The sequence below is a fragment of the Poecilia reticulata genome, chromosome 8 (assembly GCF_904066995.2).
Source record: "Poecilia reticulata chromosome 8, P_reticulata-male-v2, whole genome shotgun sequence".
In the NCBI taxonomy this organism is placed as follows: domain Eukaryota; kingdom Metazoa; phylum Chordata; class Actinopteri; order Cyprinodontiformes; family Poeciliidae; genus Poecilia; species Poecilia reticulata.
The window spans coordinates 17,331,208-17,358,375 of NC_088837.1; the positions used below are offsets into that span (position 1 = coordinate 17,331,208).

Below are 27,168 nucleotides of genomic sequence, written 5' to 3' on the forward strand. Positions count from 1 at the left end.
ATTTTTTATCATATTTTTTTTAAACACCAAACATATAAATGTCCATCCACTGAAATCAGAAAGCTTAGAGAATTTGTAAAGTGAAGCCAGTTTATTTGTGTATTATGCTATTTAGACCAGTTAGCAATATTTATTTCCCTTTTGCTGCTTAACCCAGAATCAAGACGATTCAGAATATTATCAAAGCCACAACAGATTTATTTGTCATAGCCTACAAGAGGATATATATCAACATAAAGTTATTGCTTTACTGTGCCCTTATAAGTATTGATCCAACATTAAACACATATTCAAAAGATCCTCCCCAACCAAGTTATCAATAGGCTCGTATTATTGCTCATCTGCTCTCATCATCTTCCGCACCTTCTCCCTCCCACCGTCTCTGTCCATCTCCTCCCTCGTCTCCCTTTTTTGCTCCACAACCCAGAGCGACGCGGGTGTCGGAGAAATCAGGAGACACAATAGACCGTATTTGCTGGGCATCATGATGTTGGAATTTTTTTTTTTTCCCCTAAGCAAACAGTGAAGTAGCTCATGTGGACGATCCATATAGCCGCGTCTGTTCAGTCACACACGAGCTGGAAGTTTCGCTGGATTTAAATGTTGCCAACCGAGATTTCAGGAGGAGTGTGTTTCACCTCAAGGTAAGACTCCGAGATCCAGGAACAGGTTGTCGGAGAAAGCAGCATGGTGAGATGCAAAAGAAAGTTGCACTTGAGTCAATCTTTTTTTTTCTGAAGCAATGCGCTCTGGGTGGGATGTTTTTTCACTGTAAATGTGCAGGATAAAATGATAGTTACGCTGATTAGTTTTTTTTTTTGTAGACTGAGAATGGTTGAGGTGCGGAAAATCTATGCTATTTTTCTTCTATCGGCTATTTCTCATATATTCCTCATTCTTGATTTTGTCCACATTTATGTTATGCAGTCAATCTACTGATCAAATGAAACAGTTGGATAGCTCAAATAAAATTACTGTTATTATAATAATTATTATTATTACTATGACTACTCAAACAATGCTTAACTTGACGGTAATGTTATGGGTTTCATTTAAATTAGTAAGTGTGCAGAATTAAACCGTTTTATTGACTGGTTGGAAATAAACAAAAACAGGATTTCAAGCTTTCACAATCTATTGAATGGCAATCAATTCATCATTTTATTGAAGCCATACAACAAAAATCCCCAATCAGATTAAGTACATTTGCATAATTTCTTTGCTTAGTCTGATTATTTTGTGAAAAAAACGGCCCAAATATTTCTTTCCTATGTTTTACAAGTAAAATGTGTTATAACAACCATTATTGGGGTTTGAATTATCATAAGAAGGAATTGTAGACGGTCTGATATTCCAGAAATAACCTAATATTTAAGTTAATCTTGTTTTTAGCTTTTAAAAAATTTGCTAAACTATTTTAAGTCTTTTATGTTGTTCTGAATACGCTTTCTAAACAAATTAGATTTTTTTTTTAAATCAAAGTTGCATTTTTTTATATACGTGTACTCGATTTTGCTTAGAATTTTTTTTTTTACCAAAAATATATCTGGTACAATACGACTTTAAAAACAATAAATTTAAGACTTTTGTTGCCATTAAAAACCTCTATGACGCTTAAACTGAATTTACGTTCAATGTTTAAAGCAATAAGCATGTTTTTTAGTAACATTTAAAATAAAAATGAAGGTGAAGGAGAAATAAAAATTATGTTTTTTGCATGTTCTTTTTTTCCCCGTTTTTCAATAAAACCTAAACACTGTAGACTTCAAAATAAAATTAACATTTTAAAAGTGGCTTATACTCTGTAGGCGTGTCAGGGCTGAATGAGGAATCTGAGGCTCATGCTGAACTACTGAGATGTTTGAATCGAAATCTAACATTTCATGTTCAAGTTTGATTCGTTGACTTTTGTAATTATATATATGTATTTATATATATATTTATTTTTGTTATTTTGTCATTACATTTTCCTGCATTTAAAGACTTGAACCCAGTCCAATGTAATAGTTTTTGAAAATTCTATTTAATATTTATTATCTATACATCAGTGCCGCATGAAAAAAGAATAAAAAAATAGAAAAAACATGGACGGATGCTTAATTTTCCATCTTTGGCTCTCGTGTTCTCGTGGTTTCCTTCGGTGTTTGAATGTCCTGCGATGATTTCTTCGAAATTGTGTCATTTTGTGTCTTTAGCGATCACACTGAGGGAAGGAGAGAAGGAATGAAAACTGAAGAGAACCAGCAGTCCTGTTTGCAACAGCCTCCGTCCTCTACGCCTTTTGGTGAGTTATGCGTTGCAATACTCAGATGAACAGGGTTTTATGAGCAGCTTTTTAAAATAAAAATATCTACGATGAAATATGTTTGAAAGCTCGACATATGAACATTTCTAAATATATAAAAGAGTGAGCTAAATTCACGCCAGGGGTCAGTAAATATAAGAACACTTTAAGATTTAACTTGAAATTACATGCTGGATTTGAGATTTAAAAAAAAAAGAAGTCGCAAGCGCAGTGTCAAAGGCAACTATGATGTTACTTATGTCACGCAAAATCACGTCATTTTAATGAAGCGAGAAGTAAAATTTTGAATCACTTTAAATACGATTTGTATCAAAAAGCTGTGTAACCTTTTTGCTTTTGGAACATCAAAAGGGATATTCCCATTTTTTTTTTCTTATCAGGAGAAAGAACAGTTGGCTTGCGCCAGATGATAGGCTTAAACCTTTTTTATTTATTTATCAGAACTAGTTCTGGCCTTTTCGCTGTAACTGTGGCAGTGATATGCTCCCATCAGGTCCAGATTTCAGAGGAGGAGGAGAAGTGTGCGCGGGCTGCGAGTCTCCCATCGCCGACCGCTTCCTGTTGCGCGTGAACGAGCGGTCCTGGCACGAGACCTGCGTCAAGTGCGCCGTCTGTCTGAGCGCACTCACCGGGACCTGTTACTGCAGGGACCGTCTGCTGTACTGCAAGCATGACTATGAAAAGTAAGACGCATTTATCAACACATTAAGATGAGAAAAGTCAATTCCCTAACTAAGCCATCTTTTTTTTTTAAATACTGCTTTCTTTATTTTTTGGAAACGGTCCTCTTATAAATGTACACTCAGTGTTTTTTTTTTTTGTTTTATTGACTTCAGGTGTGTTTTGATTTACATATCGCCTACCGTTTTCTCCTGTAATTTCTGACGTTGAGGGTCAAACCCCGGTGCAAATGAGACCATGTGTTCAGTTTCTGGTTAGCATTAAGGGAGGATTTGAGGTTAAGTCGAAGGGAGGGTTCGTAGAGGTTGTGCATAATCAATGGAAGTCGGTGCAAAGGGAGCAGGGATGTTCACTAGCTGTGCACAGGAAAAACAAAGAACAACGTAAAAATGTCACATTAACCTGTGCTGTTGATTTGGTCAATTGTTGTCTCCGTCAGAAAAATGCTTCCAGTATGTTTTGCAAGAAAAAAGACTTTTTGTTTAATGTTTTCAAAGCCAAACATATGATTAATAAGAAAACTCTACAAAAGGTCTGAACTTCGGCACTCCCGCCATGTTTAGAAAATCCTGTGATTAAGCTGTCCCATAAGTCCCGTAAGTCAATTATTCTAAACAAGTGCACCAAAGACACAGGTCAAAACTACACATGCAACACTGGAATCACTCAAGCTGTTGGGAAATTTTACATTTCATTTCAATTAAAACTGAAATTGACACTATCAGAGTGTATGTGGGATATACATAGGTATTTAGATGCATATAATAATTAGATCATCAATCACTTTATTTTGGTAAAATGCATTTGAATGCAAATGCATTCAAACCTTACACAGTTTAAAGATCTTAGCCTTTTATGAAGAAACATTTTTTTTAATTCTATCAATACTTCTATCAGTATCAATGTTTTTCACAATTATTCATTTATTTGCAACAGCAAATTAAATTTGTCTAAACTTTGTGTAGGCAACAATTTGCCTGTCCAAATCAAATTTCTGCTAAATGTATATAATAATTTCCTAAATATACACAACCTTATTTGCATCAGCAACTTTTTACAATGTTATACCAAAGTGTAAAATAGTTTTAAAAATAGCAGCTGATAAAATGGATGGTATACAGTTGCTTGATGATTCAGCTTTAGCAATACTTTCATGGTCATTTCCTTTTCTTTTTTCTTTTTTTTTTTGCTCCATGCTAGTCAGTGTGTGTCTGCAGAGGAAGCTCCTGCTTGGACAGCGTAAGGAAAAGCCTGGAGCTTGTTATCATTGTTTTGAAATGTGTTAGACGGCATCCAGCAGCATAGACTCTCTCCCACTGTACCTGGCATCTGGAGGAGAGAGGGTGAGAAAGAAGAAGATCAAAGCCCCATTGTGTGACGTTCGTCTGTAAAAATGAGTGGGAAAGTACAGGCAAAACTGCATTTGAGTCATGATTATCTGTGATGGAATGAAAAAGGCAATTTGATTTCCTTGTGCAATGAATATAATTGCAGATTCATATCAACAGTAAGTGCTTAATTCGTCACGGCGTTGTTTTAGTTGTCTAGTTGTGCTGCGTTGCCTTGTTGTGTGAGGTGGTGCCAGACTTGGCACACGGTAATGTCTGTGACCTTCAGCAGATCAGCAACAATGTCTCCTTGTTTTCCCTGCAGACTGTCCATCAGCGCCTTACACTACGCACTCCCCCATCTAAAGCAGGTGTGTGCACTGCAACAGAGAAGGTGGTCCAGGAATTTGGATCATGCATAAGAACTTTAGAGGAATTCACACAATTATTAGCACAGGCTTTTTTTTTCGTTTTTTTTTTTTTTTTCCTTTCGGCTTTTTACATGAGACTCGGTTTCAGTAGTGCTCCATCTGCTTCAGGAAAGATCATTTGCTCGAAGTTGATACAGACTTATGAGTTATATTTGCATGTTTGGAATTACAAAAGTAATATTCAGATTATTTATCCTAATTTAACATTCATATTAAGTCAGCATCTTACAAACTTTACGAGATTTTTATGCTCATATCTGGCTTGATTACATCATTGAGCACAAAGACATGCAAAAGCTCCGGCTCCTTCACAGTGTACTGTACCCTATGAGGGACATCCTCACCTACTCTTTTCTTTATAATCCATGAGGAAAACATTGTTTATTTTCTTTAGAACTCAGCTAAATGTAAGACTTGCATGTGGAAGGATGAGAGTAGTAGACCAGATTTAGAATTACTGGGTTGGGATGAAAAAGTAAGCATGTCAGGAAACAACAATTCACATTAGAAAACCAATCTTACATTGAAATATGAGCCCGTCTCCCACACAATGCATCTCAGCGTAACTGCCTGAAGGCGAAACCTAATTCAGCATTTGCATATTTAATATTTTTGAAGGACTCCCTCTCTAATTATTCTAAGATAGTTGCTTTAAAGCTCCAAATGCGAAAGAAAGGCTTCAGCACAACAGTGGAAATATCTAGATGAAATTAATAATCAGGTTTAAGAGCTCGAGCACAGCACAGAAGTATGAAAATAGTTTCTATTCCATATTGTATTCAAGGTTTATTGTATATTTATTTTTGCTATAAACAGTAAAAAAATACTTTCAAACAGAATTGTTAATATTTGGTTTGGAAAACTATAGTAAATAACATCAATAGGTCAAATTAAGGCAGGATGATTGGAAGCAAAGTACTCCAACCTTAGCGATTTTGTCTCAATAAGACTGCTGTCTGGCAATGCAGAACCTAGAAAACTCTTCTATAAAACCATAAAAACAGCTTCAGCCAAGCGGGAGACTGGTGCAGATACTAACTAATGCCATGCAATGTGGGTTGGGAGGCACAGAGAAGTTTTAATGTTTAATATTGTCTGCAGTTTAAAATATACGTAATTATATACTGCACATAACTATACTATGAACAATCTAAACAGAGTTCTGCTGAGTGTGTTTTTTTGTGAAATTCTGAGTCTGAATCCAGGGATAGCAAATATATTTCATCTTCCGTTCTACACCTCCACCCTATCAGCCATCCCTCTCCCTGTCTCTTGATCCATTACCTCATTCATCACTGTCTCCTTTGTAATAATATTTCTGTATACCAAACCTCATTTCCTTCTTGTTGAGATTGATAGCAGTGATGACACCAAACAGTTTATCTCCCCATTTATCCCTTGTTTTCTCTTAATCGCTCCACCACCCGCACCACACTCGCTGCCTTGTGTCTCAGGAGGCGAAAGGGAAGAAATTGTGGTGAGACTGATTGGGTTCTGTGCTAATTATTGAAATCTCCGGCTGTCCGGGTGACAGATCTGACTGTGTGTTGCTGTGAAATACTAACACAAAATTATGTAATATGTCAAACAGATCGCAAAGGTTTATTTCTGTCGGCCTCCACAATGATTATTAAAATAAATAATATGCTTTTACATTATTTTTAAATGTGCTTATGCAGAAATGTTTAACTAAAAACACTTTTATTTGTTATTTCCAGTAGCCCATAACTGTAATTCAAAAAAATCAAGTAGTTTTAATGTTGGTGTTAAAAAACAGATACGTTTAAATACATGAATCATCCAATTATCCGAAACTAAATGTTTTATTCATCAACGTAGTAAAAGATAGTGAGCCAAATAGAACTGATTTTATTGTAATAAAAATAAATAAATAAATAAAAGTTCCTTACAGAGTACAACTAAAAGTTAATGTTTTTATTGAACGTTATTCAATGGGTAAATTATGACTGTTTTTGACATGTCAGAACTGCAGTGTTTGCAGACCTGGATAAATGTATTATTATCGCTAATTTAGATGGTTAAAATGCCTGAAAAAAGATGGGATGGGTCTTAAAAAAAACTCATGTAAAGAAACTATTTTTTCCAACAAATAAAAAACAAAAACCTGAGCCTCAATATTTGGTTACTTCAGCAATTCCTTAAAATAAATGTTAAATTATATGACTTGTTTGGCCAGCTTTAAAAAAGTATCTCTCTTTCCTGGGGCTATAAATGTGACATGACATATGTCCAATTCTGTCAGCCAGTGGCCACACAGCCGGACAAGGATGCATATTTATCTTTCCATGCACTGCGATGCACTGGGAAGTAAAACCACTTTTTGAAAACAGAACATCTTGACATCTTGAGGGTCACCAAGTCTCCATAACAAGTTTTAGACATTAGCTGCATGACAAGAACTTTTTGAATGTCAGGGAAGGACCCCTTTATCTCATCAACATAAACAATAAACATGTATTGGAACTGTGAGCTTTGGTTAGATAAAACACCAATTGAGCTTTTCAGCATCAGTCACTGCAGGTGCATGATACTGTGGGCCTGTTTCTTCAAAGACACTGAAAACCTTGTTAATCTTGCATGGTCTTTTCCTGCCAGTAAACCAAAAATGGGTTATTTGGCCAACACATATGCCCTAATACACACAAAAAGAGTTCAAAAAATAAACCTTCATTCATCGTCATCTCAGTCACTAGAAGTAAATCCAAAAGAAAACATGTAGATTAAGCAAAATAGAAGAAATCATAAGAGAAGAACCACGATTGTATTTAATCTAGGAAGTGTGTGTAATGAAAAATGGTTAAAGATCCCTTTCTCTAAATTCTGCAGACTTGTGAAATGTTACAGGTGAAGACAAAGTTCTGTCCTGTCGGCAAAGGGGGGGGAGGAGGGGTAATGCAAAGTTTCAACAGCGAGGGTAGCCATACTTGTGCCACTTCAAATTTTGCTGAAAGCAAATATTTCTCCCTAATCAAATAAATGTGCTAAAATTAAAAGGCGGTGTTTTCTAAACTTTAGTGTAAGAGAAAGCTACTGCAAAAGTAAAAAGAAAAAAGAAAAGAAGGTGTCTTTGCGCACAGCATTACATATATTTTCCAAAAAATCTGTTCACATTTATATATAAACTCATGTCAAGGGATCAAAACATTACATTCATAGACATTTTTGCAGTTTTCAAGCACCACAATGCTCTTTCCTGAGCAAAACTAGCAGTTCAACAGATGATGGTTGGATGTTTGCCAGAAGAAAACAAAATGGGGATGAGCGAGTTTGATGTCTTTTTGTTTTGGTGTTGTGCTGTTGAGTAATATCAGTTCTGATAAAATGAGTAAAAGAACATATAGCAAAAACTTGATCGAGAATAGTTTCAAAATGGGACAAACAGAGAAAAGAGGAAATATCTGGGAGTTTTAGAAAGAAAGGGCATACTGATGGGCTGATTTTTATCTGCTATATTGTGTGTGCGTGTGCGTGTGTGCGTGTGTGTGTGTGCGTGCGTCTGTGGGAGGGGTCGTGCGTTTGGTATTGCCACTGTTTTTGCATAATGTGAGATGAGACCCCATCATCTTTCCTCCCCCACAACAATTTTATAACAGACAGCTAATAAATGTTTCATGGCAGAACAAGCTGCTCGCTTCAGCTTTATTAAATCTGAGATAATAAAAGCAGAGAGGGAGAAGGAAAAAAGAGTGAGAATAGGGGGTTGCATCAGAGAGAGAGAGAGATAGAGAGATTGGCATAGACTTTTCTCTAACCAGTCTGCTGTATCTTCTGTTTCTGAGGTAACGGACCCCACTGTCCCCCACCAGCCCCTCCCTGCTGCTTCCCGCTCCGCCAGAGTCAGACAGGAAATGAGAAACGGGCAGACAGGATATTGCGTTCTGGTGGCCTGGGGATTAACTGTTTTATCTAAACTAACACACACCCTATCACTCACGCTCACAAACACACATCTACATCCTGACACATAGCATTCATTCTTGATCAAAGACACACAAACCTACATAGAAACACATTTCATGCAAACAATGCATGTCATAGAGGCTTTTGGTGACTTTTTAAATTTTTCAAAAATCAATTCTGCTCTCTAATCCACTTGCAGTTTTACTATTGTGAACCATTTTTAATGAGACTATATAAACTATACGTGAGGTTTTGGCTTTGGAAAGCAGTCATTAACGAACTACTGACATTAAAGGTTGATGTGTTAAGCAAATGACAGCATCTGTCGCTGTTTTATTGTTGTATGTTTGCACTCATTCACCTTATCTGTGTTTACACCACAGTTATCTCTGTGTTTAAGTTTATGCTTGAGTGCATGAGGTGGTATCTATCTGTCTGTCTTTCTATCCATCTATCCATCTATGGATAGATATATAGCTATATATATATATATATATATATATATATATATAGATAGATATATGTGTGTGTGTGTGTGCGTGTGTGTCCATAGAAGGAGAGATGGCTGATATATCCACATATTTATTGACATAGAGATATATAGATATATCGCTATACCCATACGCACGCACACACACATACACACCCACACGCACACACACACAAAACCGTATGTGTGAGAGTGGTGGCTGGGTAGCAAGTATCGTGGGGAATGCTGGGAGATTTTAATAACACAGAAGCAGCGCAGGGAGATTTAATAAAAGGAGATGATGTGATTACTGAACCCTGGCTCTGAGCCATTTTGCTCCACAGAGCAATATCCGCCAAAAGTGTGCACGTATACGTGTACACACACACGCATACATGCATGCGCGCATACACACGCGCACACACATGCACACACACCTAAGGAATAAAAACAAAATGCAACTTAAAAGTAAGATTGATGCATATGATTTGTTCTTTTTTCCTGTATCTCCTCAATCCTTTTGTTATACCTTAATTTTCAGGGAGCGCCAGTTATGTGTCACATGTTGCTGTCAATAAGTTTGCAGGAATCAAAATGTAGCACATCAGGACCTAAGTGTATCATATTCTGAGAGTAAATAACAGTCCAGGTGTTTGAAATGAATGACAACCTCTCTTTTCAAGGCATTTAAGTACCACTGAACCCAAACCAAGAATAATTTAAATGCAGTGTAACCAAACCAATACCTGTATAAATATTAATCATGACAACACAGGGATGAACCAAACTGTAACAGCTCTGAGATGCATACATATTTATGAAATGAGTGTATTTCAGTCCAGACAGTGTTAAACTTGTCGGAGCTCACAGGCTAAACAATGCCACATGACACAGCTTAAGGGAGATGGCAAAGATTCTGGTTGTATGCCTTGGATCTAGAGAAATACAAAGAGGAAACACGTGATGATATCAGAACTCTACAAATGCAGCACATCTCTGTCTTTCTGAATTTGATCTTTTAATCTCTGAGCTCTAACCTTCTAACCCTCGATCGTCTCAAAAAAATCCATTGCATTGCACATGAAATTCCCTTTTTAGAATCTTGAACAAAACGAAGTCCTGACTGATGTATACTTGTATTCCTTTCTATATGCATTGACATGCAGCAATGTACAAACTGACATTTTGTTTTCCCGCAAAATAGCTTCCAGTTTATTTGACATTATTAATCATTACTTCAGATTCCCAAACAGATGAATTATAAATGGTCAGAAAATTGTAACATGTTTGCATAAATGTGTTGAAGCTAAATTTAGGCTGCCTCAAGTGCATGGTTGCCCTCTCTCGTGTTTATTGTGATTTTGGTAAGCTGCCCCCCAAACATGACCATGTGCGAATGATACTTCTATTAGAGGGATTAGACTGATCTACTTACAGGCCCCCCTCTGCGGCAGTTACCCCAAGTTGCCTTCATGTGCCATGTTGAGTAAATTCCTATCGTGCTGTGTACACATTGATTAGGGAGTGTGGGAGTTAACCACATACATCATCCGTCTTATGTCAAGCAGCCCTGACAATTCTGTTCTGTTGAGCATTGTCCACAGTGAAAGAAACTATTTAAGATACTGAAGTGTCTATTCAGATGTAGAACTACACTGATGGGTTATTCTTTGTAGAATATGCTTGTGATACCATTGACTACCACAGCATTTTGCCCTTTTTACAGATGAATTGTTTATCTGGAGTGCATTGCATCGTTTTAATTAGAAAGTAGGTTTAAAAACAATAAAACATAAGACACACAATTAGGCTATTGGGCTGACAACAGGTAGCCTACTTTTGTTTTTGGTGTCAAGTTTGAGACACTGTCATTTGGGGAATTTGAGGAGAGCGTTTGGCAGATGGATTGAGAAAGATTAGCTGCAGCAGCTGCGTTTGGGACAGAATCACAGATTAGAAGCTCTAATGTGCAGACCTGGCTCTGTCTTTGCACTCCAGATTTGGGCAACAACACCTTACTCTCACTCATTCTGGGAAGGTCATTACTCAGCCTTCATCTCCTCCTCACTTCTTTCCCTCCCTTTTCATTCTCTCTCCGTTCCTAACAAGATCTGTGTTTTGTTGTGATGCTATTTCGGTGTCCACGAGTCTTGACTGATTCTAGAGCTCTTCTACTCTTGAGTTCCTCATTCTTCAGAAGTGATACTGATGTTCTTGTGCATTAAAACTATAACCTCGCTGGAGTTATTTTAAACCAACAGCACGATAATAGCTGTTGCATTTAAGCAAATAAGTAAGGCAGTTGTTGCATGACCTAATGTTGGTTTGCATGCATGCATGTGTATGTGTGGGCTAGTACCTGTGTTTGTGTGTGTGCGTGTTTTGTGTGCATAAGTGAGAGGAGAGAGATTAACCCCATGCTATCACCAATCCCTGGTTATGAGTTTACAGCGTCTGTCTGGCCATCTCACTGTTTAAACAACAATCTAATTAATCCTGTCTTTATTAGTTTCAGTGAACTGGGGAGGCAGGCTTGGAGGGCATGAGGGAAAACTGGGAATGCTGGCAGAAAAGGCTGAGGGAGGGGGAGGAAACCAAGTGCAAGAACAGGGATTTGGGAGGAATTTGAAGTCAGAGACTTGGGCCCTGTGAATGTAAATAGGCACTGGAAGTAATTGTGAAGCATGAGAGCAATTGAAAGGTTATAACATCACAGAGGGGGAGAAACAGAGGAACAAAAGAAAAATAGGAAAATGAATCGATCCAACAAAGACCTAATTTACAGAGTAGCATATGTATTTTTAAGATTATGGTCTGTATAAGGTTACCTGGAATGTAACAAGTTCTCAACATTTAAGGCTTGTGCTGGAAAAGGCAGTAGATTATTAACCAACTACTGCCACCTACTGTCATTAGGGTGAAACCAAAACACAAAACTGTTGGAAGCAATTGTTACTCATCTTAACAGATGTTCACCTTGTTGCTCTGTGAATTGAGTAATGCCTGTGCAGTCTTTAATTAAGAGGCTTCACTCATCTACATGTTAATTGTAGTCGAGGGTAAATGTATTAGAGATCCTTGTTTGTATCTTCAAATTTAATTGCCTTAACTGCCTTTCTGCTTTCACACATCAACCAATCTGAACACATAAGGCCACGTTTCTCTGCTTCTTTCTACTTTCAGGCTCTTTATAAGGAAGTGCAGCGCTTGCCTGCAGGTCATTGGACGCTCTGAGCTGATAATGCGTGTGCTGGGCCAGGTATACCACCTGGGCTGCTTCAGCTGCTGCGAGTGTGAACGCCGACTGCAGAGAGGTGATGAGTTTGTGTTGAAAGAAGGCCAGCTGCTCTGCCGCATGGACTACGAAAAGGAGAGGGAAATGCTTGCTGCAATTAGTCCTGCTCCAACTGAATCAGGTGCAGTGTTTGATGGAATACTGTTTAACTTGTGCCACATCTATATCTAATAGAAGTCGCAATAGAACGCATTTCTTCAAAAACTTCTGATGACTCTTCTTTGTAAACACGTAGCACTGCCACATTTTACCAAATAACCAAGTAATATGATGCAAAATAAAAGAATTGCAGCTTGTGTCAAGTCACAAGTAATTGTAAAGAGATTATCCAAATAGTGATACACCACAAAACTGCCTTGCCAAGCACACCGCACTGGGGTTTAAGTTTGAGCTTTGTCAACACTTTGTCTTATTCAGTGAAAAGTGAGGATGAAGATGGTGGGGGAGGATCTGGCAGTGGGAAAGGTGGTGATGAAGGCAAAGAGCACAAGCGTTCAAAAAGACCACGCACCATCTTGACTACACAGCAGCGGCGAGCTTTCAAGGCCTCTTTTGAAGTATCGGCCAAGCCATGCCGAAAGGTGGGTGAATCAGCCTCTTATCAGTGAAAAAGCATGCCAAACAGACCTCGACTTTCCTTTCAGAGTTCATTGTTTTATCCTCGGTTGTCCGATAAAGCAATGAAAAACTCTAACCTGCAGGTGAGGGAAACACTGGCTGCAGAGACTGGCCTGACAGTGCGGGTTGTACAGGTGTGGTTTCAAAACCAGAGAGCTAAGGTCAGACTGTCTCTTCCTTGAAGATATGTTCAATCATTTTACATGTTAACACCCATAGGAGATTCTTACGGTATCCTATTTTGCGCCCTAGATGAAAAAGATAGCTCGCAGACAGCAGCAACAGCAGCAGCAGCAGCAGGAACAAGAACAACTGGGAGGGACCAGGAGAGGGCCTAGCAGAGGGGGCCGTCAAAGCAATGATGACAGTGAGGGTAAGAGAAAGATTTAGAAAAAGGCAGACAAAAAAATGAAGTATTTAAAATGAACCTCTACCTTTCCAGATGGATCTAGTACTCATGGAATGGATAGCATGCTGGGATATCCGTCTTTGCCACGTCAGCAGCTACTTTCTCTGGACCCCAACATTTACGGCGGAGAGCCATTCCGACATGGTCTGACACCTCCTCAACTAAACAGTGAGCAGATCCACTCCTACGGTAAGACGCACTGATAAAGCTTCAAGCTTGATTTACATTTTCATTCTTTAAAGTCATTTCTGACATCCTTCTTTTTTAGTATAACTGAAAAAGACAAATGTTGACCATATTTATTTGGATTCTCCTTTCTTTTTGCTGCAGACTCAGAGACTGTCTTCCATGACTTGGACAGTGATGGAAGCCTCAGTCACCTTGGTGACTGTCTCTTGGCAACAGGAGAAGCCGGTCTCCTGGCAGGACGAGTAGGAAACCCCATCGACCGTCTGTACTCCATGCAGAACTCGTATTTCACCTCCTGACCCTTAAAAACTCTCATCTTTACCCCACCTGTTCCACCTTTCACTCCGGAGAAGCAACCTGCCTATGGGACTATTTTCAATTAAACTGGCTGCAGCCAAACATACTCCTGAGCTTTTATTGCTGGAACACATCCTGACAAGTCAGACGGTCATAACATCGCTCTGCTGATTAGCATAATGTCCTCTCGTGCTTTCCTGAATAAGAATCATATGCTGGAACTACGGGCACTGTATATTTCCATGACAATGGCCTTCTATTTTTTCCATCGTATTTATGCCATACTTGGTGAGAATATTTTTCACTTTCAAACAGAAAAACAATAACCACACATCGATCATTACATATAAATAAGTTACAAAATTTTAATGAATCAAGTCAAGTTAAATGTATGTAGGAGTTGTGATAGTTTTAAACATTTGGGGTCCTAAATACTATTAGTACATTGGTGAACTTTCTTTGTTCTGTCTGGATTAATTTTTATCGGTGTGTGTGTGTGGTTGGCTGGAGCATATACAAGAGTATATGTATGGGACTACAGTTTTGCTCTCAGGTTAGTGTGTATGTTTGTGAGACCTGAGTGTCATCTCAGGAAATTGTGCTGGATAGAATGACATCTTTAAATCCCCTAATATTTCTAATTGTATGCTTTGTGACAAATGACAGCTAAAAACAGTGGACCAAAAATAAATTACTTTTGCATTTAGAAAATAGATGACCTTCCAGTGTCATTTGAAAAGCCTTAAGTGGAAACAGGGTTGTACAAGTGCTCATTACTTTAGTTTACGCTTTTATATCATCGGTATAATTTTAGTGTAGTAAATTACAACCAAAAGATCTACAATGCCCAAATATTATGTCTTCAAGTCCACAATGATGAATTCCAATTGTAAATGTGAATACAACTGTGTCACACCTAATTGTTGCAATCAGTTTCTGTAATAATTTCCTTTGTCAAAAATATCCTAATAGATACTGTTGGGTAGACATTTTGTACCTTCTGTGATAATCAGCAAATATTTAAACTATAGCATGATATTTGTGTGCCACAAAGTAGATCTATAGAAATAGAATCCAATTTTATTTTGGATAGCAAGTGCTGCTGAAAGGATCGGAGCAGACTCATCCTGTGGCGTAGCACAAAAAAGAATTAAGGTGATACCCGTCTCATTTAAATGTCAGTGATCTGCCTAAGCCTGGGGTACTCTTTAAGAAATTGTTTGATTCTAATAATACATGGCGTTTTTACTGTGATATTAATGTGAATGTAACTTATTTGTGTGGTACTAGATGACATTTTATCTATTTTGTTCAGTGACAGCAAGGTGATGTGCTTTGAATTTAATGTTCATGTATCTTTCAACACAATCTGCGGTTTTGCCTTTAAAGTAAAACTGCCTTATTTGTCCTTAATACAATAAAAAATGAAAGACTTACCAATCGCTCACGTGGCATGAACTAATAATTCACCTAAAAATAAAGCAGTCTATTTCTCCTCCATGACTCACACCAAAACCTTTAATAATTGAACCAGAAAATGTCTGTTCTGCTTAATGGTCACAAGGTTCATAACTCAATTTCCTCCCTCTGTCTGTCTCAGTAGTCCTGCTGATTAGAGGTGAATAACCTGTTCTTTTTTCTCCTATCTTCCCAAACTCCCTATTGCTCAGTGACCGGATAGTCAGGTTTGTGTGGGAGCAATGCATTCCAGTTTAATATTTGACTATGACCTGGAAAAGGCATCGGCAGTAAGGACATAAATAATCAACATAAAACAACAGAGGGTTATGACATCAAATGAATAATGGAAACCTAATATTAATTAGGTAAAACTGGGATACACAAAACATTGCAAACCTGACTTATTTATTCAAACGCAAGTATAAGTGATATTCCAATGGTGTAATGTACAGTGCTAGAGCATTCCTATTTTTTACATTTGAAATTAGTCACAATAGGTCACAGTAAGACGCACAGATATTGAACACTCATCACATATATATAAATTCAAATAAACACAGATGAGACATAAAAATCCAGCTTGTATAGAGGTTTGGACTGACGACGGAAGTTGCCGAGTCCTATGATGTGTCAGAACTTGAATCTGAAGCTAGGAATAAAAGAGCAGAGATTGGCATAATTGTTAAAAAAAAAATTGGAATTTGAATTTTCCAACATGGTAATTGTACATGGTTAACCCCCTTAGTACTACCAAGATGAGGTTATAACCTTAGTCAAAACAAAGTAATACTGAATAATGACCTAAATTTGGAGTTGACTTGCATTTCCATAATTCTAAATCATAAAAATATAAATCCATGTGACATACAGTATATAGACATTTCTCATCATTAGAGGGTTAATGGAGTTGGGTCAGAGAAATATTTTACAGCACAGTATGCACAAATATATCTAAAACGTTTTATGATCCAGTGTTTATGCGGGACCTTTGCTATCTAAAAGATGATGATAGAAGAAATTGCCCTTTTTGCTATCTAAAAGGGCAATTCCAGTAAAGTCTTACCCACGCTGCTGAGGTCAACGGAGTCTGCACAACCTAGAAAGCGGGTCACGTGTGGCGAACAAGAGGTAGGTGAGGTCAGGTTTTCTTTCAGACATTGCTCAAATTTCTCAAATTCTGTGGAGCAGTCTTCCCTGATCTTCTGAATCACTGGACTGTAAACATTAAATGGTTAGGGACAAGGAAAAACGTATAGGTATATAGGATAGAGCAATTGACTTACTGTGATGATGTACATTGAGAAACTTTGAGTTTTAGGTCATGGCACTTGTGTTGCCAAGACGTTGGGTTTGAGGCAACGCATGACCCATATGTCTCCAGTTCTTTATAACAGTACTTTGCTGATATTTCCATAGCTGCTTGCCTGAAAGGAAACATAATTATATAAACAGTGGGAAGTGGCAGGTCAATTTTATCTATCAATTTGACAACGTGCTAAAGCAGCAGAACTCTAAACGGAGCATTGTGGTGTAATATTACTAATATAATTCGTTATTTCAATTCTTACATGTTGGTGTTTGAAGCTGTGTCGAGTCGACTACGGAAGCGTGATAAACAAGGTTAAACGGCCACTACTTCAGCGTGTGGAAACGAAGTCTATGCGATTAAGAGCTACAACACGCACACCCATATTTGATTGGAAGGAAAAGCAACATCCTGGTTATGTTCTTCAATTTTGTTGGGGCAGGTTTGTGTCTGTCATACATGTAGGTAACGCCCCTACAGTGACGTTTTTTATTTAAAGGGGCAGTAATTGAATCGGACGAAGAACTACTTTGTATTTTTGAATTTAAATTGTTTTGACTTTACTCTAGATGTCCTGTAACATAGAAATACATGCTTATTTTAGCTTGTGAAGCGCCACCCGATTAATATCGCTGTAAATCAAGGAACAACCCATACACGTTTTAAATTTGTTTTAATTATATCAGAAAGTAGTTTAATACGTTTCTTTTAATTTCTTGTACTTTAGTTAACGTACTAAAATCTACGATTCTCCAACTTCTTTGTTTTATTTGTTTCCTTTTTACGTTTCCCTGTGTTTATTAATTTTATTTATTCCAACTTATGTTGAAATATATTTGCAGAAAGCAACATGAAATATTACTAATTTGGAAACCAGTAGTGTAAAGGCGTTTTGAGAAAAAAAGAAAAGATAAACAAGTTGGAGGTAAACCGACGCTCTTTTAAATATGACGTGTCTTTGCGTATTTGCGTATGCGGAAGCAGCGGCCGGGAAACAGTCAACCCAAAAGACGGGCTCTCAAAGGTGGATAACACACCGCTTCGTGTGTAGAATCGTATTTTTAACGACTGTAGCGAGACGGGGTGGTGGTGGATGGTAGAGGGGGTCCAAGGAGGGATTCGGATACAATGAACGACGCCAAGAAAGACGAGAGTATGGCTGCAGACGGAATCCGAGGACCGGGTGAGCTACAAATGGCCCCCTCTGTTAACCACAACCAGAATGACAGCGGCGCCGGTGATGAGCTAGTAAGCTCGGTGACGCTGTACAGACGGAGGCCCCGACTGCTACACGGCACAGTCCTCCCGTTTCTGGCTGTTCTCTACCCTGGCTGGGTGTATGTGTGGTTAGGAGTGTACGGTGCCTCAGAGTATCCAGAGGCAGGCCTCCTCGCTTTAGCCGCTATCGGGATCGCGCACGTCCTCACAGCACTCTCTGGATACTGGTCCGTGCACGTGCATTGTTGGCTCACTTGTTCCAAGGTAAAAATGCAAGTTATAGCAAATTATGTGCACTTTTACAGCAGATAGTACAAAAAAAATCCTACCTATTTTTTTTAGCTCAATAAAAAAATCTCACATACAGTATAGTGAGATTTTCTCTACTCCTACATGTCGATTTGAACATGTCAAATAGCACCTGTATTAGTGCTGACTGTATTTTAAGGTTTCCATGCATCACGTAATGTTTTATACATTTTTATTGACTTTATGTACTTATCCAAAATGTTCTCCTTTAGAGTGTTCTCTTTCAGATATCCACAGAGTTGGTACTGATTAGTAAACATTTGCTTGGTTATAACCAATGAAAATGAAAGAAACGATACAGTTATTAATCCTATGTCAAATTTATATATTTTGATAGTATTTTTGATGGTTGATGGACAGAATGTCATTCTGGAAAACTGAAGTTCTTGTTATGACTTCAAATACCAGAATAATCAATATCTGTCTTAAAGATCCTGTTTATTATAAATTTACTCGCATTGGAAACCAACATCTGTTATGAATCAAATAGTCAGAAAGTAACAGATCTTTTAAACTCGCTAACATTGAACAATTACAGATCTCATCAAAACTTTTGCTGAAAGGCATGTTGATTTCATCATCCTCATCATTCCTCTGTTTAGGGAAAGTTTAGCTCTTTTCTCTGTATATCAGCGGGTTGTGCTGAGTATATCATTAGGGTGCTCCAAAAATAAAAGTGCTGTCCACACAGCATGTGAATATATCATCTGTTTTCTTTCTTTAAATAAACACAGGAGCCAGATCCCAAGCTGGCTACGCTGGCAAAGGTCATTCCAACCCCCAACAATGGTTCTGCTGAGCTTGTCACACTCCAGAGGGATCAGGTTTGTTCACATCTTTAAAGACTGATTTCCCTATGTTGTCATATCAAAATATGTTAAATGTTACTTCCCTAAAATGCTGAAAGATGGTGTGACAAGGTTTGTGAAAGCCACACATGCCATTACTTTTTGTCAAAGATCTACGTGCTTAGAAATTTGGTTTTATTTATCTGGAAATTGTTAGGTTAATTTAGATACTGGCTTTGAATTTTATCTATTACTTGGATGTTTTTTTGTTGTTGTTTTTTTGGGGGTTTTTTGCCACTGCAATATATTTTTTTAAAAATATGTCCTATGTTTGGATCAACAGGAGGAGAATGGGGAAAAGATTTTATCGTTTGAGTTTCAAAAGATCCGTTACATTTTTGACTACCAAGAGAAGAAATGTTTCCTTCCAGTGGCATTCCCAATTAACCACCCAATGGGCCACTTCCAGTCGTGGCGTGGATATCAGGAAGAAACTGAGCTAAAGGCTGCAGAAAAGCGGTATAGCGCCAATCGTGCAGAGATGGTTGTGCCAGATTTTCTGGAGCTCTTTAAAGAAAGAGCAACAGCTCCTTTTTTTGTGTTCCAGGTACGTGTGTTTCTTTTTCCTGGAATTGTTCTGGGTTCATTAGTCAGGAAGAGAAAATGTAAATGCTTTGCATCAGTTTGATGTTATCTGCCCTTTGTCCATCAGGTTTTCTGTGTGGGGCTGTGGTGTCTGGACGAATACTGGTATTACAGCGTTTTTACTCTGTTCATGCTGGTTGCATTTGAGGCATCCCTGGTCCAACAGCAAATGAGGAATATGTCAGAAATACGCCGCATGGGAAATAAGCCCTATATGATCCAGGTATGCTTGATCAAGTTTAAAATGCATTCTGTTGCTAATTTTGTCATAAGAACTTTATAGTGAAATGATCAAGTTCACTTATGCAACCAACAGAGTATGATGAAGAATAAAAAGTCACACATTTATGCAAATTGAATTGAAAAAAAAAATTTACATTAGGCCATTTAATAGTTCTTAGGGACTTTTTCCATTGGCTTCATGAAGAGAGATTAGACCTTTAAAACATATTTTATCCAAACTTTATAGCTCAATCTGTTTTCCATAAATAATGTGATATACCTAGCATATCAAAATAAGTGTATGTACGTTTTTGATAGGTGTATCGCAACAGGAAATGGAGACCTATTTCTAGTGATGAACTAGTTCCTGGAGACATTGTCTCCATAGGTGAGTGTGCAGTCCTAAATGTTATGACTCCTTACCGCAAACCTTACATTCATTTCCTGTGTTGAAATGTGTGTTTTCTATTCTATAGGACGCTCACCCCAAGACAACTTGGTACCCTGTGATGTGCTGCTACTCAGAGGACGTTGCATTGTGGATGAAGCCATGCTGACTGGAGAGTCTGTCCCACAGATGAAGGTTAGTAAATAATATAGTGATGTGGTAAACTATTTGCTTCAATACAGATTTTTACTGTTTTTGCTGCGTCTAAATATTTCAGAGCAACAAACAATGTCATAATTAGACAGACAAACTCAGTAAAAAAAATACAAGATGGTGTTTTCAAATGTTAACTGCTTTGTTAAATTATAAATTAAATTTGTAAGCCCCACATTTAGAAAGTTGAGTTCAGTTTCACTAGCGACACCCAAGTCTGATTGCTTCCACACGACACTATTTCTCAAATAGAAAATTCTGATAAGATACATTGGGATGAAGGCAACAAATCATGTCCTGATCTAAAGAATTTTAAGAATAGATGAGAAATCCATTTTGGGACTCGAGCAAACCACAGTGAGAAATATTTTTCTTCCGAAATAGTGAACACAAGAAACTTTCTTGATCCACCAAGATAACTCGTAAAGGTGCCTCAGTGCATACCCTGGAGGTCACATAGGACGTCACTTGTCTCTGTTGAGGTCAGTTTTCATGAAACAACAAGAAGAACAAGCCTGTCTGGCACATCTGGATGCTTGGGAATCTTTGTGGCTGCTCCAACCCGAAAGCACCAACAGAATTGTTGCCTATTTCACCAGTAGCATTTGGGAGTAGACTAGTAAAAATTTAGACTGAAATCTAATTGAGATGCTTCAGAACGCCCTAAAACCCGCATTGCCTGAAAACCAATGTAGCTGAATTAAAACTGAATTGTTGTCATTAGCTGAATTAAAAACAAATGGGCAAAACATTCTTTCACATCGATGTAAAAGATCATCTCTAGTTATTGCAAATGCTTAACAGCAGTTGTTGCCTCCAAGAGTGACGCCACCAGATATTAGATTTAGAACGCAATTACTTTTCATGTTGGATCTGATTGGTCCGGACAGCCAAGTTGACTGAAATACATCATGTTTTGAAAACTAAATTATGGATTTTTTGTCTGATATTATTTTTTGAGCATCTGAAGTATGCTCAAATGTAGAATGATGTATGACACAGTGTGACAAAAAAGACAAACCAGAAATCTGTAAGTGGTTTAAATACTTTTTTGTTGTGCTGTTATTTTAATAAAATTCAAGCCTTTTTTTTATTATTATTCTATTGTGTGCAGGAGCCAGTAGAAGACTTGGATCCAGGGCGGATTTTGGACCTTCAGACAGACTCTCGCCTACATATCATCTCTGGTGGAACCAAAGTGGTTCAGCATACTCCTCCTTTAAAGACCAGTGCTGGACTTAAGCGTAAGTGCTAGTCCCTCTGTCTTTTCATTCAACAGGAGTATCTACTAGGATTGAACAGTATATTTATTGGTACATTTTTTTATTATTTGCAGCTGTAGACAATGGTTGTGTGGCTTATGTACTGAGAACAGGATTCTATACGTCTCAGGTAAGGAATAGGGATAACTGTTAAATCTTAAAGTATTTTTTTTATTCCATTATTAAAATCATTGTTGTCCGTTACTAAACAGTGTGTTGTGACGTTCTACAGGGTAAACTGCTAAGGACAATTCTCTTCGGTGTAAAGAGAGTGACGGCAAACAACCTGGAGACTTTTATCTTTATTCTCTTCCTCCTTGTGTTTGCCATTGCTGCTGCTGCATATGTGTGGGTTGAAGGTGAGGTGACAACAATTAGCTCATTAAGATGTATCGCAATTTTTTTTTGAAAGCCAATAAAACTTGCATCCAAGTTTGTACTTATACGTCAGAATGAGCGGTGAAGTTGATTCTGAAACATGTCCTTTTTTATTGTTATTGTATTCCTCCCTAGGAACAAAGGATCTCACAAGGAATCGCTACAAGTTGTTTTTGGAGTGCACACTTATTCTCACTTCAGTGGTCCCACCGGAACTTCCGATAGAGCTTTCTTTAGCAGTGAACACATCTCTCATCGCCTTGGCTAAACTTTGTAAGTTTGTTTCTTTTTCTGCTGGGATCGTAGAATATCTACTGCAACAAATTCACTAAGTGGTATCGAGTATGACGCTTGTTGCTCTTTTTCTGCTTTAGATGTTTTCTGCACAGAACCCTTCAGGATACCATTTGCAGGGAAAGTAGAGATTTGCTGTTTTGACAAAACAGGAACTCTGACCAGTGACAGCTTGGTAGTTCGAGGGGTAGCAGGCCTCAGGTAAACCCTGTCAACCAATTCTCTGTTTGGCAGCATAAAATTGAGAAGACAAGATTAAATTACAAGATTGTACTTGTAATTTAGATTGCAATTATTTCAAATTATTTGTCGTTTATTGTATCCATCTTGTTTTCACTGACAGAGAGGGAAAAGAGGTGATGCCTGTCTCTGAGATCCCAGTTGAGACACATAGGGTTGTGGCTACCTGTCACTCACTGGTTACTCTGGATGATGGGCAACTGGTGGGAGATCCATTAGAGAAGGCCATGCTAACTGCTGCTGACTGGACACTTACCAAAGGTGCCTCCTACATCTATAGTGCAATTCATGAGTGTGCTAGGACTATATGGTTAACAGTGTTCTCCTTATATTATTGGACTAGTACATTTTAAACAATAGAATGGTTACTTAAGTTTTTTTTTTTCTGTTTAAACCAGATGAAAAAGTTTTCCCACGAGGCATCAAAACACAGGGACTGAAGATCCACCAGCGTTTCCATTTTGCCAGCGCTCTGAAAAGGATGTCTGTCTTGGCCTCGTACGAGAAACTTGGATCCACCGAACTTTGCTACATCTCGACTGTCAAGGGTGCCCCAGAGACACTTAGAGGAATGGTAAATTATAGCTCCGCATTTTTCACAGACTCTTCACTTCCTTGTCTAAAATACCACTGTCCGTAGTTTACAGCGTGTCCAGGAAATTATGATGAAGTCCACAGAGAAATGTCACGGGAGGGGGCACGAGTTCTGGCCTTGGGTTACAAAGAAATTGGACACCTCAGTCATCAACAGGTTTGTTTAGCTTTTTTTTCTTTTAATCAAAACCTTCAGAGGTTGTTTGATTTTTCTGTAGTGTCTATAAACAGACCTGATAGAAACTAACTAAAATATTTTTGGGTTATGCAGTGCCGTGAGATCAGTCGTGATGCCTTGGAGTGTGATCTACAATTTGCTGGTTTCATGGTTGTTTCCTGTCCACTCAAGAATGACAGCAAGGCAGTGATCAAAGAGATCCAAGAAGCATCTCATCATGTAAAAAAGCAAACAAAACAGTGATGAAAATTTTGGGTTCGTTCTCAAATAAGCAGCTTTATAATGGCTGACTCTTTCTTCTCTTCCTTCAGGTGGTCATGATCACAGGAGACAACCCCCTAACTGCATGCCATGTTGCAAGAGAGCTCCACTTTATCCAGAAAGATCACACACTTATTTTGCAGCCGAGCCTCAATCAGGGTACGCATTAGGTTCATCGCTTAATTCTGAAGAGTGTTTTGACACTTGGCTTGAATAACAAGAAGTTTTATGTATAAATTCTGTTTTTCCAGGTCAGTGGCATTGGGAATCCATTGATGGCACCGTAACTGTTGCGCTGCCCCCTCCTTCAGTTTCTTCGTTTGTGCAACAGTTTGACTTGTGTGTAACAGGAGAAGGGCTGGTTCGATTGGGCTGCGATCCCCACCTTCTCCACACACTGTTACCTCATATACGAGTATTTGCTCGAGTCAGCCCAAAACAGAAGGTAGGTCCTGAAGCAGCAGTCTTTAAGTCATATTTTGTGCACTCTCTTCCCACCTCAATTTGGTGTTTGCAACAAACGTTTGATTTTATGTGTTTTAGGAATTTGTAATCACCAGCCTTAAGGGACTTGGTTATGTGACCTTGATGTGTGGTGATGGCACAAATGACGTCGGAGCACTTAAACATGCTCACATAGGTAAGTTATTTTTAAATAACTCGTAGTGCTGAAGCAAGTTTTCCAAGTGTCGCCTCCAGTTGTGAGCAATGAACACTTTGTTTTCTCACAGGGGTGGCCCTCTTAGCCAATGCTCCAGAGCGCATGCCTGAGAAAAAGAAGCGGGGTAGAGATAAGGAGTCGGCAACATCAGACATAAGGCCAGTACCACCTGTTAGTTCTGGTGTCAAGCTGAGCTCCAGAGCAGCCAGACAGCGGGCCATGGCCCAGAGAGAGGAGCAGCTTGCAGCACAAAAGGTGTTCTACTTTATCATTTAACAAAAATGTTTGCATCTTCTTTTGGAAACATAATGTAATCATAGAGGCAATTAATTAATTACAATAGGTATTCCGCCCTAATTTGTCACAATGTCTCTAGTTACAACTGTCCCAAGAAATATTAAAAATCTCTTTGTTTTATGTTTAAATTGGAGCCTTTAGAGAACTACTGGGATGTCTTAGATTGTAAAAACAGGGAGCAAGGCCTAGTTTTTGGCTAAAGATTTAACTAAATTAGACTTAGAATATATTTAATGTCCCACTCATCTTTCAATGTCATCATATACATTTGACATGGGCTACTCAAAAAAATATGAACTACTCAAAAAAAAAAAAGCTTACTTTTGTTAACCATTTTTTGTGCTTCCTGTAACATGAAGAAACATACACTACGCTAACCATCAGGATTTCTCCGTAACAGGAAAAAATCAGTCAAGTTCTCCGAGAACTTGAGGAGGATCAGGTACAAGTCGTCAAGCTGGGTGACGCTTCCATTGCTGCTCCCTTCACGTCCAAACTCTCCTCCATTCAGTGCAGTGAGTCACATGTTTCAATACTTATTTCTCTGTATTTATAAACAAAACTGATTATTAACTCTCAGACTCAATTTGTTTTTGTTTTGTCTTTATTCCATCAGTTTGTCATGTAATAAAACAAGGTCGCTGCACTCTGGTTACAACACTGCAGATGTTCAAGATTCTAGCTCTCAATGCACTAGTGCTGGCCTACAGTCAGTCTGTCCTCTACCTCGAAGGAGTCAAATTCAGCGATTTCCAGGCGACTCTGCAAGGCTTGCTTTTGGCTGGATGCTTTCTCTTTATATCTAGGTCAAAGGTTAGAATTTGAGTTATTTACTGTCAAGTTAACATGTTTTTTGGTGCTTACCCTAAATGTAAATTTTAAAATTCCACCGCAATTCTGTTTCCACTTAAAAAAAAAACAGACAAACTAGGATTTTTTTTTTTTTCCCTCCTCTTTTCGCAGCCTCTGAAAACGTTGTCTCGAGAGCGGCCTTTACCAAACATCTTCAATCTGTACACAGTGTTGACTGTGCTGCTGCAGTTTGCAGTTCACTTTTGTAGTCTTGTGTATCTTTACAAAGAGGCGCAAACCAGAAGTCCACCAAGGTAAGCAAAAGTGCAACAGGGTAAGACCAAAGACCTCTTGAAAGGCCATGCATCACAGTAATGGCATGTGAAACGTGTTCTTTGAACTAACTGAGCCTTTCTATGTTCAAATAAAACTGAAATGATTGTTCCCCACCAGTATCGCCTTTGTATTAGACATTTTTTAACAACTTCTTGTTTAAAATGTTTTTGGATTAATACTTTATTAGATTTTATCTTTTTAAGATGGGACGTCCAAGCTGCTGATGAGCAAACACTTGTTTTATTTAATATAAAATGTATACAATGTTTTCTCATTTTCCTATCAGTGATACTTTGTGAATGCTTTATCATTTTTATGTTGGGTTGTTTTTTTTTTACAGAGAGGAGCAGTTTGTAGATCTGTATAAAGAATTCGAACCCAGCCTAATTAACAGCACTGTGTACATAATGTCAATGGCCATGCAGATGGCCACCTTTGCCATAAACTACAAGGTATCTTCACATTTGTGACCATGAATTGGTTATTTAAAACCATTTCTAAATAACTGTTTATTTAAAGTAATGGATTCCTCTTTGTGTCTTACAGGGTCACCCATTCATGGAGTCTCTCAGTGAAAATCGACCACTACTGTGGAGTATCGTACTTTCAGGGTTAGCAATTGTCGGGCTTCTTACTGGTTCCTCTCCAGAATTCAATGAACAGTTTGCTCTTGTAGAAATTCCAACTGAGGTGAGCTAACATTACATTACCATTTCTTGTTTTGATAGCCTTGTAATAAGATTGTGTAACATGCTTTGTCTGCTTTCTTGCAGTTCAAATTAATAATTGCCCAGGTTCTTTTGGTGGACTTTATTGCTGCTCTGCTCGTGGACCGTGTCCTGCAGTTCTTCCTGGGCAAAGGAACTCTCAGGCTGCCTTCTTGATCTCAGTGCCAACAGCAAATGCTGCCCTTATAACCAAACTGTAAAGGGACAGAAGATTTTGAAAGAGGAAGAAAAGTACGGCTGTTGTTCCAAACACTAGACAGCTGAGATAGTCATGGCATGTAGGACTGTTCACTCTGTGTATCCCTTTCTTCGTTCCCCGCTGAACTCTACGTCTGTTGTTTTTCCATTTGCTTTGTCTCAATTCTAATGTTTTTTATAACTGTCCATTTTTCTACATCGTTCTTTTGTTTTTCCCTCCCCACTCTTATTGAAAGGCCATGAAGACAGCAGTATTGAGTGGAGTTTCAGATTGTGCTAGCCAGAGTGAAAACTACAGGCACAAAAAAGGGCATTCTCCAAGAGAATTGCAATAGTGTTTTGGATTTTTTTTCCCCTCCCTTGTTTTTGTAAAAAGTGAAAAAGAAATTTAACAGACTTATAAAGATTTAAAATTATGAAGTATTCATTTTGTCTTTTTTTGTGTGGTTTTTTTTT

The 27,168-nt window shown here is 38.2% G+C and overlaps 3 protein-coding genes across 4 annotated transcripts; 2 read left to right on the forward strand and 1 right to left on the reverse strand.

Annotated features, from left to right (window-relative positions):
* Positions 1–50: 50 nt before the first annotated feature.
* Positions 51–15,379, forward strand: lmx1al (LIM homeobox transcription factor 1, alpha-like). The gene is made up of 9 exons (XM_008416051.3): positions 51–644; positions 2,196–2,284; positions 2,799–2,988; positions 12,319–12,551; positions 12,848–13,011; positions 13,132–13,209; positions 13,301–13,421; positions 13,491–13,646; positions 13,788–15,379. The coding sequence occupies exons 1-9, from the start codon at positions 601–603 to the stop codon at positions 13,943–13,945; spliced, it is 1,233 nt and encodes a 410-aa protein (XP_008414273.1). The 5' UTR covers positions 51–600; the 3' UTR covers positions 13,946–15,379.
* chchd5 (coiled-coil-helix-coiled-coil-helix domain containing 5) lies at positions 4,147–17,130 on the reverse strand. Of its 2 annotated transcripts, none has more exons than XM_017306182.2 (4): positions 16,973–17,130; positions 16,688–16,828; positions 16,468–16,619; positions 4,147–4,315 (listed from the first exon to the last, which is right to left on the reverse strand). In XM_017306182.2, coding segments are annotated over exons 1-4 (342 nt in total). In that variant the 5' UTR covers positions 16,975–17,130; the 3' UTR covers positions 4,147–4,268. The 2 variants fall into 2 exon arrangements, with proteins under 2 accessions (XP_017161671.1, XP_017161672.1); XM_017306183.2 differs by lacking the exon at positions 4,147–4,315 and adding an exon at positions 15,793–16,053.
* Positions 17,131–17,662: 532 nt separating this feature from the next.
* atp13a1 (ATPase 13A1) lies at positions 17,663–27,128 on the forward strand. The gene is made up of 25 exons (XM_008416049.3): positions 17,663–18,192; positions 18,972–19,061; positions 19,369–19,632; positions 19,738–19,893; positions 20,211–20,280; positions 20,369–20,475; positions 21,608–21,737; positions 21,830–21,885; positions 21,988–22,114; positions 22,269–22,406; positions 22,508–22,628; positions 22,771–22,928; positions 23,066–23,241; positions 23,308–23,418; positions 23,533–23,658; positions 23,751–23,859; positions 23,952–24,145; positions 24,244–24,340; positions 24,432–24,616; positions 25,059–25,173; positions 25,275–25,471; positions 25,622–25,764; positions 26,127–26,238; positions 26,333–26,476; positions 26,560–27,128. The coding sequence occupies exons 1-25, from the start codon at positions 17,839–17,841 to the stop codon at positions 26,668–26,670; spliced, it is 3,591 nt and encodes a 1,196-aa protein (XP_008414271.1). The 5' UTR covers positions 17,663–17,838; the 3' UTR covers positions 26,671–27,128.
* Positions 27,129–27,168: the final 40 nt, after the last annotated feature.